We start from the raw sequence: 13,432 nt of genomic DNA on the forward strand, positions 1-13,432 counted from the left end.
ACGTCGTGACAGAGGTGACTGGTTGCCCCGGAGCCGGCGGGACGCCACCCGGCCTCCTCCGCTGTGGTCACCATGTCGGTGCTGGACGCGCTTTGGGAGGACCGGGATGTCCGCTTCGACGTGTCCTCACAGTGAGTCGCCAAGATTCCCCAGGAGCCTGGAGCCTGTAGAAGGCGTCGCAGCGCGATTTCCCGGCCCGCGGGCGGAGTCTACGACCCCGCGGCTCACGGGCCTCTCGAGGGTGGGAGGAGGTTGGCGCTGCTGTGCTCGCCTCAAGAAACCCCAGACTGGCCGGGGCCCTGTGGCACTCCCGAGGCCCCACAGCCGGGGCTCGTCTAGGTTGTACGCCGTTTTGGTCCCGTAAAATCCTAGGCCTTGTCTTGGCTGTAATCTATCAGGAAGCTGAACCCAAACACGGCCGGGACCGCCGAGGGCTTGGGCATCTAGTATACCCCAGTGAACTTGCCGTGCCAGTTTCTTATGGTGGAAGGAACCTGGGGCAGCGATTCAGGAAACAAGGATTCTGAAACTAGCTCTAGAACAAGGACATACATTGTGGGCCCTTAGAAAAATGACTTCATTCTAAAGCTTGAGTCTCCGAAGGAAGTGGGAGTAAGCATTTTCCAGAATTCCCCAGCATGCAAACTTTATTCCCATGGTAAGCTTCCATCTGGTTATTCAACTAAATCACCAACAGTAAGAAGGAACCTCCTTTTGAAGTCTCTCAAACAGAAATCCTGTTTTCGGAAATTTAATGTTTTAAAGAATAGTTAGAAACTTCCTGCCAGCAGTCCAGGAAAAAATGCCCGTTGGGTATTCAGTTTAGTCCGACTGTTTGCCACCTCATGGACTGCAGCACCCCAGGCTTCCCTGTCCATCACCCGCAGCCTACTCAAACTCATGTCCATTGCGTTGGTAATGTCATCCAACATTGAGTATTAAGTATTGAAAAATAGTAAAGTTAAAGGTTCTTAGTAATGGTTTGCTGCTTTTTAGCCACTTCTCACCCACTCCAGTGTTCTTGCCTGGAGAATCCCAGGGACAGGGGAGCCTGGTGGACTGCCGTCTATGGGGTCGCATAGAGTCGGACACGACTGAAGCGACTTAGCAGCAGCAGCAGCATGATTCTTTACTATGAACAGAATTTTCGTCGGTGGAAAAAATGAAATATTAATTTCCCAGACTTAGTTGTGGCTAGATATCTATTACTAAGATGGTCTTGGATCGTTTAAGACAGTTGTGAGAGAAGGGAATTTATAGTTATGTGACAGTAATATGTTGCACACATTCTTTGACTTTTTCTATTATCCCTGGAAAGTTCTTAATCAAGCAAAGGTCCATTTCATGAACATTTTCAGTTTATTAAACATTTATCAAATCCTTGGTGTGTGCTGGTTACTGTGCTGGTAACTGGGGCTTCCCAGGTGGCGCTAGTGGTAAAGAACTCGCCTCCCAATGCAGATGTAAGAGAAGCAGGTTGGATCCCTGGGTGCGGAAGAACCCCTGGAGGTGGAAATGGCAACCCACTCCAGTATTCTTGCCTGGAGAATCCCATGGTTGGAGATGCAAAAAATTTAAAAAATAAGTAAAGATACAAAATAATAGGAAATGACACCACCCTACCCCACCATTCTAGTGCAGGGATACATACAGACAACTATTTAAAATGTGGTAAATACCATCATTGAAAAAAATGAACAAAAAGCTGGAAGATCATAGAAACAAAAAAGTCCATTATTCCTAGGAAAGGCCTCAAAGAAAAAATAATATCTGAATTGAGATATTGAGATTCATCAATATCATAATTGATGAATGAGCAGAGCCTTGGTAGAGGAGACGGGAGGAGAGTAAAGGAAGGAAAAATAAATTAGATACAGAGTCTTAGAGGTATAAATCTCATTGGCTAGAAGGCAGGATCTGGCAAGTAGAGGGAAGAGGTGCAAGTAGAAAGGAAAATTAGCCAGATTATGAAATATTCAGTTGAGGATTTGGGGCTTCCTTCTTCTAGGCATTGGGATAAGTTACTTGGCTTTTGAAGCAGGAAAGTGATATGATCATGTCTGTATTTCCAATAGATAATTGAGTTAGCTTTATTGAGAATGTGTTAGAAAGCCCCACCACATATTCTGCTGGGGTTTGTTTTTTTTTTTTCTTTTTTATGGACACACTACATTGCATTCTGTCAGTCAGCAACCTATTCTTCACTCTTTATTTTCTTTTGTCTCCTTTATCTGATTTTTCACCAAGTCCTACTCTTGCCTGGAAAATCCCATGGACAGAGGAGCCTGGTAGGTTGCAGTCCATGGCGTCGTGAAGAGTCGGACACGACTGAGCGCCTTCACTTTCACTTTTCATTTTCATGCATTGGAGGAGGAAATGGCAACCCACTCCAGTGTTCTTGCCTGGAGAATCCCTGGGACAGGGGAGCCTGGTGGGCTGCCGTCTTTGGGGTCGCACAGAGTCGGACACGACTGACGTGACTTAGCAGCAGCAGCAATGTTGCTTTGCTTTAACCCGTTCCTTCTGTAACTGCATGACTTCTTTGGTCTATACAGAAACCTCTGGGGCTTCTCCACTGTACACCAGATAAAACCCATATCTGTCTGACTGTCATTCTAGTTCTCCATAATCTGGTTTGTTCTCACTTATCCTATTGTATTTTTCACTCTCTCTCAACATGGACCTTCTTCCCCAGCCAGGCCAGTCTCCCCACATTCTCTTATCATTTCTTACTTCTAAGATCTTTAATCATGGATTCTCTTCTCTCTCTCTTATTTCTCTAAATGCTTTCTTTCTCTTTATTTCTGGCTTCTCTGCATGTCCCTGGTCACTCCAGGCCCCACTTGATCGCCAGGTTCTTAAAGTTCTTGCAAACCTTATTTTCCAATGGCTGAACATTGGGTACTGTATCATTTATACTTCTGTTTTATATATAGATGTCTTTTCCCTCCCACGATTGTAAGCGGATGTTGTAGCTAAAATATTAAAGCCTTTATATTTATTTTAGACAAATGAAAACAAGACCTGGAGAAGTCCTTATTGATTGTTTAGATTCAGTTGAAGACACCAAAGGAAATAATGGGGATAGAGGTGAGTATATTTCTAATATATTTTATGTTTCTGGTTTAAACTGAAAATGTTAAGTTATATTAGCTGGAGAATAAGATATGAAACAGCATTATGCTGCTTATGGTTCCTGATATTATTGTAATAAGTTCTTCTGTAAACAAACCTCAGTTAACCTAATTTTGTGATCCATCTCATTTCTGTTTGACCCTAGTTGATGCATGCAGTCCAGAAGACCAGTCTTCTGTGGTCTTGTGGGAACTTTACACTCTAGCCATGCTGGGTGGACTTACTATTTGTCAAACATATCATGTAATGCTCCAGTTTCCCTTGAGATGCCTTCCTTTGTTTTTAGAATCTCCTATTGCATCTCACTCTGGCATTCACACAGGCTTAGTTTCTCTGATTTTAGATATTCTAGGGGTTTTTTCATGGAGGAAGGAGTATGTTATGGCTATAGATTACTCATCAAAAGAATTCCATGGTTATAATTTGGTGGATAAATGCTGTGTTAAACAAAGTTGTTGTTGTTCAGTCACTAAGTCATATCAGACTCTTTGCGTCCCCATGGACTGCAGCCTGGCAGACTTCCCTGTCCTTCACTATCTCCCGGAGTTTGCTCAAACTCACGTCCGTTGAGTTGCTGATGACATCTAACCATCGCATCCTCTGTTGCGGTGAACCTGCCTGCCAGTGCAGGAGACCTAAGAGGTGTGGGTTCGATCCCTGGGTTGGGAAGATCCCCTGGAGGAGGGCATGGTAACCCACTCCAGTATTCTTGCCTAGAGAATCCCATGGACAGAGGAGCCTGGTGGGCTATAGTCCATAGGGTTGCAAAGAGTCAGACACAACTGAAGCAACATAATACACACACAATGGTATTATATATTTCTAAGACATACAGTTTACCATGCATAGATTTACTTGATTTTTTTTTTTTTTTGCTTGGGGCATCTATAGGGACTACTGTTCTATAGGATATACTTTGAGAAATGAAGCGTATCTAACTTTGTGCATATTTCAGTGTAAGAACATCAGTTTGAGGCTAAGGATGAAAAGCATAAGCCTTTAACAGACTTCAGCCTAGCTATAACTTTTTTTTTTTTTAATTTTATTTTATTTTTAAACTTTACATAATTGTATTAGTTTTGCCAAATATCAAAATGAATCCGCAGACTTCAGCCTAGCTATAACTTCATATGAGGAAAAAATTTGTTCATAGCAAAAAAAAAAAAGCTCATTTAAATGAGAACTGCTAAGAGAGCACTCATATGGCAGGGATTCATATGTATATGAGAGTTCTTTGAGAAATGTAATTTCACTGAATGGCTTAGTAATTATACTCTCTCTCACACTCAGTTGGACGCGTATGACCTCCTAGGAACCCCAGAACAGCTTCTATTGAGGAAAAAAAAAAAAGTACAAACTTTTCTCCTTTATCAGTTGAGTCAAACCAAGCTGTTGGCAGTGAATACCTGTATTTTTTCTGTCAACTGTTGGATTTTGTTTCTCTGGGATTCTAAATTACACATTGTATACCTTACCTAGAATCTGTATGTTCAATCAGTATTTTCAATTAATAAATGTGTGAAAAACATCTACGAGTGTTGCTGTTGATGCTGGGCGAGAAGTTTCATGTCCTTCTCATCTGGTACTGCAAAAGTGGGTCCTTAGGTAAGGTAACGTGATGTTCTGTTTGTTTGCTTTTAGGCAGACTCTTAGTAACAAATTTAAGAATTGTCTGGCACTCTTTGGCATTACCCAGAGTCAATCTTTGTAAGTATCTTTGTTAGAAAGCATGCAAGAAAAAGTAATTTGTCACATCAGCTTGCACAGTGGCTCTTGAAACGAAAAAAAAAGCTATACCATGAAATATGTGAGAAGTTTTGATTGATAAAAACTAAAGAAATCCTAGACTAACCACAGACTGCATGATAATGCAAAAGAAATGTTTTTTCTATCCGTTTTATCTCTTGGATGCTTATAAGATTAATGCTTTTACATTGATTTTTGGTTTTGTTTTTTCCTTTACTTTGAAATTTTCTATAACCTGTTTCAAGGGAGATCTAAATTTTAATAAAAACTACAACCTTTCATTGTGTTAAATGAAACATTGTGTTGTGTTTAATTGTATTAACAATGTTTCATTGTGTTAAATTGTTTCACTTGTTTTTTAAACATTGTGTTAAATTGTGTTTAGTGTTAACAGTGTTTCATTGTGTTAAATTGTTTCACTTGTTTTTTAAACTATTGTAGATTATCCAGCTAGACTTTATTTTTGTTTGTTCAAAAGAGGCAGAATTAGCTTCATATTTAACTTAAATTTGTAGATATTTCTTAAAATTTTTAAAGTTGTTTTTATATATATATTTGATTTTTTAAATTTTATTTTATTTTTAACTTTACAATATTGTATTGGTTTTGCCATATATCAAATTGAATCCGCCACAGGTATACATGTGTTCCCCATCCTGAACCCTCCTTCCTCCTCCATCCCCATATATTTGATTTTTAAGCTTAGAGTTCTGTATATATATGTTTTTTCCCCTTAGTTCATTGTATCATGTTCTTTAAATTCTTTACTTTTGAATTCTAGCTATTGGTTACAACTGCATATTGAATATTACAACAAGGACTGCTAATTCTGTAAGTCAGAAAAATCTTATTGAAATATATATAGTGAGGAAACAATAGATATCTGAGGTTGATGTTAGTTTTCACTGTAAATGAAAAATTGCTCTTAAAATTTGTCCTTACAGAAATTACGAGGCCAAACTGAAGCTCTTTATGTACTAACAAAATGTAACAGTACTCGTTTTGAGTTTATATTTACGAATTTGGTTCCTGGAAGTCCTAGACTTTATACTTCTCTGATTGCAGTACACAGGTATGGTAATACTTGATAGATTATTGAATATTTTTAAGGTAATTTTATGATACAAAGGTTTAGAGGATAAAATTTTGACATGTGGTGCTGCCTTCCTCCAAGGTCTGTTGCAGACTTCCCAAAGATATATAGAACATGTTGCATTACTGTTTAATAAACACTTTGAAGGTATTTCCTGGTAGCTCAGCTGGTAAAGAATCTGCCTGCAATGTGGGAGACCTGGGTTCAATCCCTGGGTTGGGAAGGTCCCCTGGAGAAGGGAACAGGTTACCCACCCTAGTATTCTGGCCTGGAGAATTCCATGGACTGTAAAGTCCATGGGATCGCAAAGAGTCAGACATGACTGAGCAACTTTGACTTTCACTTTGAAGTTATTTATAAAACACATAAAACTGCTGAAGAGTCTGTTAAATTAGCTACCAAGATATTTAAAAAATGAAACAGAGAATTCATTCAACTTGGTAGATAACCAAGTGGAATAATTCAATTAAGGAATTAAGATTATTTTTCTAACAGTAGAAGACATGATTGGGTGATTTCTCTAAAGAGTTTTGGGTTTTTGTTTAGCTATTCTCTTCTTTACTACCTCAGCTTTTTTTTTTTAAACCAGCCCTAATTAGTGTGGTTTTCTTAAAAGTTTGGCTTACGTGCCAGGCCAGCAGAAAAAAAGTATACACACACAAGATTTTTTTTTACATGCAGATATATAGTATGTATACATATATATATGCACACCCACACACACACACATATATATACTGTTGTTTTAATTTGAATTCCTTTTATTACAAGTGATGTTGAAATTTTTCATACTCTTTGGCTATGTATATAGTTTTCTGTTGTAAATTTCTTAATTTTACTGTTATGTGTATTGCAGATTTATTAGTTTCCTAGTTATTTTTTTAAATTTTGTTAATGATTTTTAATCTATATAATGGTTTGATTTTCTTGGAGATATAATTCACATAACATGAAATTTACCATTTTAAAGTTTACAATTTGGTAAAGTTAGTATATTCACCACTACTCAATTCCAGAATATTTTCAGTGCCCCAAAAAGAAACCCTCATAGTAGTCACTCCCCATTCCCTCCTCCCTATGGCTCTTGGCAACCACTGGTTTACTTTCTGTCTCTATGGACTTGCCTATTCTGGGCACTTCACGTAAATGGAATCACATAACATAGTGGCGTTCTGTGTCTGACTCCTTTCACTTATGTGATGTCTTCAGACATGCTGCATGTTGTGTCATGTATCAGTACATTCTCCTTTTTATAGCGGAATAAGATTCCATTCTACGGACACATGTTTTGTTTATCCACTCGTTAGCTGATGGACATTTGGGTTGTTTCCACTTCTTAGCTATTAGGAATAATGCTTCTATGAACATGCATATACAAGTTTTTGTGTGAAAGCATGTTTTTTTAGTTCTCTTAAGCACATACCTGATTCATATCTCTTTATTTCACTTAGAGAAGTAATATGAAATGGAGTATGAAGGGAGCCAGGAAGCTCCTTTTTCTTAATAGTATAAAAATGTTGGGTGTTCCCCCGAAACAATTTATAGATAAATAATTTCCATTTTTTCCACTGGTTAAATATTGATGATTACAGTCCTAAAGGAAATTAAGATTTATGGGCAAATGCTAAAATTCTGCTCTTTCATAATTCATATATTAGAAGATTAAAATAAAACTCATTAGTTTAACAATACATATTATAACATATGCTGCTGCTGCTGCTGCTGCTAAGTCGTTTCAGTCGTGTCTGACTCTGTGCGACCCCAGAGACGACAGCCTACCAGGCTCCCCCATCCCTGGGATTCTCCAGGCAAGAACACTGGAGTGGGTTGCCATTTCCTTCTCCAGTGCATGAAAGTGAAGAGTGAAAGTGAAGTCGCTCAGTCGTGTCTGACTCTTCACGACTGCATGGACTGCAGCCCACCAGGCTCCTCTGTCCATGGGATTTTCTAGGCAAGAGTACTTATATAAGTGACATCTAAAGTTGTTCAGGCCAGGAAAACACTTTAGCTTTGATAAAAGGGTAAATTAGCCTGTATTTTTGTGGAGTTAAAATTAGAATTAACTAAAAGTTAATCAGAATTTTCTTCTGTTTTTATTATTTATCAGTAGGGAAACACAGAAAGAAAAAGTCTAGGAATTTATTATGCAAACACACAGAGATACATACTCTGTCTTAGAGTTCCTTTTGGAGTTGGTTGGTACAGATTCATTCTAATTTTCTGTATATAGGTAGATGTGGGCATAAATATTCAGGTTTCAGTGGAAAAGTAATTGTATTCCTATTTATGTTAAGAGAATAATTGTGCTTTTACCTAAAACAGAGAAGTGAAGGAAGCTTTTTAATAGAAAAATTAATATTCATGTCTATTTTTACAAGCATTGTTTTTCAGCTTAAAGAAAAAATTTGCTTCTTCTCATTTGTGCCATACTGTATATATTAGACATCTCAAATTTAGCTTACTGAGATAAAATTTGTAAATACTACACTGAAATGACAAATACAGTAAAAAGACTATAATCACCAAAACTTATCAACCAAAAACAATTTTTTTAACTTACCTTAATAGCTATTTGAGTGATGTACAACTGTGTATTTTTGTAGATAAGTAGACATAATCTAAGAAAACCACATTTTCAGTTTGAATTAATCTTTTATTCTTTTTTTTAGGGCATATGAAACTTCTAAAATGTATCGTGATTTTAAATTGAGAAGTGCTCTAATTCAAAATAAGCAACTAAGATTATTACCACAAGAAAATGTATATAATAAAATCAATGGAGTATGGAATTTATCAAGTGATCAGGTACCATGCAAAGAACTAACAAACCTTTTGGGGCAGTGCTTTCTTTGGTAATCATTTTTCCATTTTTGATTGGGTTTGTATATTTATTTAACTCTTAATATTAGCATTATAGCTCTTGATATAAATAATACTCTGATTTTCATATTCTTATACTCTTTTTAGCAACAGTTGTTTTATGTAAACTTTAGAGCTTAAATGGACCTTAGAGGATCATCTAGTCCAGTCTCTTATTATTCACTTACAGATGAAAAACTTAGGCCCTAAAGACTTAGGTGACTTCCACACCTAGTTTATCCCACAGTCTCGCTCTTCCTCGCTTACTGCACTACCCTCCACAGCATGATAACTTAGGCTAATTGAGGAGAGTCATAGGGTGGACTGTCATGGAAGCCTTTCAATCCAGTCTTTATGGAATTAAACATGTTAACTCACTTGGTGACTCCTACATCCATTATTGTAACTTTTCCTCTTGAAATTATAACTGCTGCTGCTGCTGCTAAGTTGCTTCAGTCGTATCCGACTCTGTGCGACCCCATAGACAGCAGCCCACCAGACTCCCCCATCCCTGGGATTCTCCAGGCAAGAACACTGGAGTGGGTTGCCATTTCTAGATGAAACATATAAGCAACTAATAGTTGGAACAAGAAACAAATCAATTTCTAGAAAAAAATTGTCTTTTACTAAGAATAATTTCCAGCCTTCATGGGTGTTACAGCCTAGTTTCGACTGATAACCACCTTGGTAAAACATTGTGCTTGAAGAGCTCTTGCTAAACATGGAATCATAAGATTAAATTGTGAATAAACTTTGCTCACTTGAAAAATTCTAGTTGTGGACTATGATAAATATGTTATAGGATATAGACAGCTCCACATCTGAGTAACTCCATATAATGCTCAATTCTGGTATTTTATGCTGCTATGATAATCAGAATTATTCTCATGTTTAGAAAATAAAGAGTAAGTATCCAGACATGATCACTGATGTCCCTCTCATCATTCTCCTTTACAGGGAAATTTAGGAACCTTTTTTATTACCAATGTGAGAATCGTGTGGCATGCAAATATGAATGACAGTTTTAATGTCAGTATACCATATCTGCAAATTGTAAGTGCATGTATTTCGATGACCTTATTTTAATGTAGAATAAATAATTTCTATTCAACAGTTAATAGGACATTGGGGATTAGATGAGTTCTTTCTTCCCCTTTTTAAGTGACAGCAGTTTAGCTGAGAGCATACTTTTTAAATGTTGATAATCAGAAAAGACCCAATTGTATTTACAATCAAGGGAAACAGCACCATTATCAGCTTACATTTCTTTTTTCATTACGAGAAAAATATACTGGAGTCTGGGCTTCCCAGGTGGTTCAGTGGTAAAGAATCCACCTGCCAATGCAGGAGATGTAGGTTCAACCCCTGGGTCGGGAAGATCCCCTGGAGAAGGCTACTCACTCCAATATTCTTGCCTGGAAAATCCCATGGACAGAGGAGCCTAGTATACTACAATCCACAGGGTTGTAAGAGAGTTGGACACGACTTAGCAACTGAGCATGCATGCACACATACTGGAATCTAAAAATTTAAATAGCACAGATGCAGAAGATAAACTTATGGTTATTGGAAGGTAAGGGGGAAGGATAAATTGGAAAATTGGGATTGACATATACACACTAATGTATATGAAGTGAAGTGAAATGAAAGTCGCTCAGTCGTGTCCAATTCTGTGACCCCATTGACTATATAGTCATGAAATTCTCCAGGCCAGAATACTGGAGTGGGTAGCTTTGCCCTGCTCCAGGTGATTTTCCCAATCCAGGGATCGAACCCAGGTCCCCCACATTGCAGGTGGATTCTTTACCGGCTGAGTCACAAAGGAAGCCCAAGAATACTGGAGTGAGTAGCCTATTCCTTCTCCAGCGGATCTTCCCAACCCAGAAATTGAACCAGGGTCTCCTGCATTGCAGGCAGATTCTTTTACCAGCTGAGCTATCAGGGAAGCCCCTAATGTATATAAAATAAATAAGGATCTACTGTATAGTACAGAGAACTCTACTCAGTACTCTGTAATGGTCTATATGGGAAGGGAATCTGGAGAAGAGTGGATATATGTATTTGTATGGCAGATTCACTTTGCTGTGTATCTGAAATTGGCACAACCTTGTAAATTAAGTATACCTCAGTAAATTTTTAATTTTAAATAATTATCACACAGATTAAGGTGATTTTTCTTAGATTTTATTCAAAGCACTTTCCAGGGCAGCTTATGGAAAAACTTGAACAACCTTTTTGGCCAACCCAATATATACTGTTCTTTGGCATGGCTCACTGACTCACATACTTTATGGCTTGCTATTTTCTGCTCAAAACCTTTTAAAGCCAGGATAGATTCATTGATTCTGTGAATGAAGTGTTTTTATTGTATTTAGATACAGCCTGTAGTATAAGTTGGATTCATACCACAGGTTTGGTGAAAGGAATCAAGATGGCTTTTATTGATAATGATTTTAGCTTAAATTAAATTAAAGCTGTTAGAATTTAGAATGAGAACTAATTACATCTGAGACCAGTTTGTTTTGGGAGTAGATAAAAATGATTCTTTTCACTTTGCACTGCTTTAATGGTAAGTGTGTGATTCAGTGAAACAAATTGTAAACTCCAATAAGCTGAAGGGATTTCATTTTATGTATTTAAAAAACTGCTCATCAGATCCTAGTGCAAATTAGATGAAACATAAAAATAGTTAATCAAAATCCTGTGAGGTTATCCTATGATGGTCACCCTTATTGTAGAATATAAGTAGTCTTAAGACTAAACAGTTTCATTAATAAATGTTTATTGAGTATTAGATGCAATGTATGAGATACCTGGAAAGTTTTATTTTTAAGAAAGATTTCTTGACCTATGAGAAAGATAATTATTTGCAAAATATTCCCAAGCCTATCTTTTGCTAAGTTGTTTGGTATGTGAATTACTTTAAAATATCTGATCATTCATTTGCCAAATAGTGAGCACTTACCCTGTGCTCAGTAATGAAAGTCATGAACCAGTACGCAGTTTCTGCCTTTAAGGAGCTTCCAGTCTGGTGGAGAAAAGCAAGACATTAAACAAAAAAATCTAGGATCTGATAGGAAGAAAATTATTTCTGGTCATCTAAAGAAACATAAGAATTTATATCATAGCTAGGAAAATGTGAGCGTCTACACAGGCATTTAATATAATTGATGCTAGTATTATTCATTTCTGTTTTATATTGTATTTACATATGCTATAGCTTGCTCAGCCTCTATTACGCTGAAAAATTAATTCCTGAGTAGTAAACAACCATGTACTTTCTGTTCTTCAAGTAGTATACTTTTTGTTTTTTAAGAATACAGTTGCCAAATATGGACTCTGGAATAAATTCAACCTGGCCTAAACAACTTGCAATCTGATACTGCTTGTCTGTCACTGGGGCAATCATTTTCTAACTTCAGCTCCATGCCTCAGCCATTGCCCTGACTCCACGCCTATCAGTTCAATTGCTCAGTCGTGTCCAACCCTTTGCGACCCCATGGACTGCAACATGCCAGGCTTCCCTGTCCATCACCAACTCCCGGAGCTTACTCAAACTCATGTCCATCAAGTTGGTGATGGCATCCAACCATCTCATCCTCTGTCATCCCCTTCTCCTCCTGCCCTCAATCTTTCCCAGCATCAGGGTCTTTTCCATTGAGTCAGTTCTTCACATTAGCTGGCCAAAGGATTGGAGTTTCAGCTTCAGCATCAGTCCTTCCAGTGAATATTCAGGACTGATTTCCTTTAGGATTAACTGGTTGGATCTTGCAGTCCAAGAGACTCTCAAGAGTATTCTCCAGCCCCACAGTTCAAAAGCATCAATTCTTCAGTGCTGAGCTTTCTTTATGCTATAACCAACCTAGACAGCATATTAAAAAGCAGAGATGTTACTTTGCCAACAAAGGTCCATCTAGTCAAAGCTGTGATTTTTCCACTCCTATAGATGTATATATATATACATATCTTCTTGCCAGTTTCTTTCTTGACAGCCTCTGTCAACCTCAGTCACCTGGTTAGATTAGCTGTTCACAACCAGGATGCCACTGTTCTATGGTTCTTAACCAGGACTATGTATACTCCTGGCAGGGTATGAAGTAATCTAAATGGAAGGTGAGGTTTTCATTACAATTACCATTTAGTCTGTCTGTCTCTCTCTTTTTCTTTCTCACCTTACAATACCCATCTTTCTGGGTATATGATACACCATCACCTACCACAAACACTATCCTTCTAGGGCCTTTGGTCTGCTGGTCATAATGTTAGATTCTCCATGGTTCTCTCTAACCGTACCAGTGAGTACATTTTGTGTCACTTTCTACAGGTCCTGCATGTCATTATGCTTCTATCCCTCTACCCTTCTTCCAGGTCACTGGTGTCACTGCTCATCTGCTAGCCAACATTCATCCTCATGTCACACTTACCAGTTGAGTTAATTCCATTTGACCTATCCCAGGCTTCCTTGATGCCCAGTGATGAATACCCATATTTTCTTTTTTTTCTTCAGTAAATGGCATGGGGGTTCTTTCAGAATTTAGCCATCTATGATGTAAGAAACAGAAGGCACATGTGACTTTTAAAAACTAACCTAGCCTTAGG

At 37.9% G+C, this 13,432-nt stretch overlaps 1 protein-coding gene and 1 long non-coding RNA gene across 3 annotated transcripts in view; one reads left to right on the forward strand and one right to left on the reverse strand.

Moving 5' to 3' along the window:
• The window catches only part of BBS5 (Bardet-Biedl syndrome 5), a 21,025-nt gene continuing 7,593 nt past the window's right edge, over window positions 1-13,432 (forward strand). Inside the window, exons 1-7 of one of the 2 annotated variants that reach the window (XM_005887597.3) lie at window positions 1-131; window positions 3,008-3,090; window positions 4,777-4,842; window positions 5,663-5,712; window positions 5,826-5,953; window positions 8,644-8,779; window positions 9,791-9,886. In XM_005887597.3, the coding sequence (XP_005887659.1) occupies window positions 73-131; window positions 3,008-3,090; window positions 4,777-4,842; window positions 5,663-5,712; window positions 5,826-5,953; window positions 8,644-8,779; window positions 9,791-9,886 (618 nt within the window). In that variant the 5' untranslated portion in view covers window positions 1-72. Of the gene's footprint in view, window positions 132-158; window positions 659-3,007; window positions 3,091-4,776; window positions 4,843-5,662; window positions 5,713-5,825; window positions 5,954-8,643; window positions 8,780-9,790; window positions 9,887-13,432 lie in introns of those variants that run through there. The other variant, XM_070358026.1, reaches the window with a different exon arrangement.
• LOC138984342 (uncharacterized) overlaps window positions 9,902-13,432 on the reverse strand; it is a 13,683-nt gene continuing 10,152 nt past the window's right edge. Inside the window, exons 3-4 of the long non-coding RNA XR_011461583.1 lie at window positions 13,258-13,375; window positions 9,902-12,695 (exon numbers count right to left, since the gene is read on the reverse strand). This is a non-coding gene — a long non-coding RNA (uncharacterized lncRNA). The remainder of the gene's footprint in view (window positions 12,696-13,257; window positions 13,376-13,432) is intronic.

Source organism: Bos mutus, chromosome 2, assembly GCF_027580195.1.
Source record: "Bos mutus isolate GX-2022 chromosome 2, NWIPB_WYAK_1.1, whole genome shotgun sequence".
NCBI lineage: Eukaryota > Metazoa > Chordata > Mammalia > Artiodactyla > Bovidae > Bos > Bos mutus.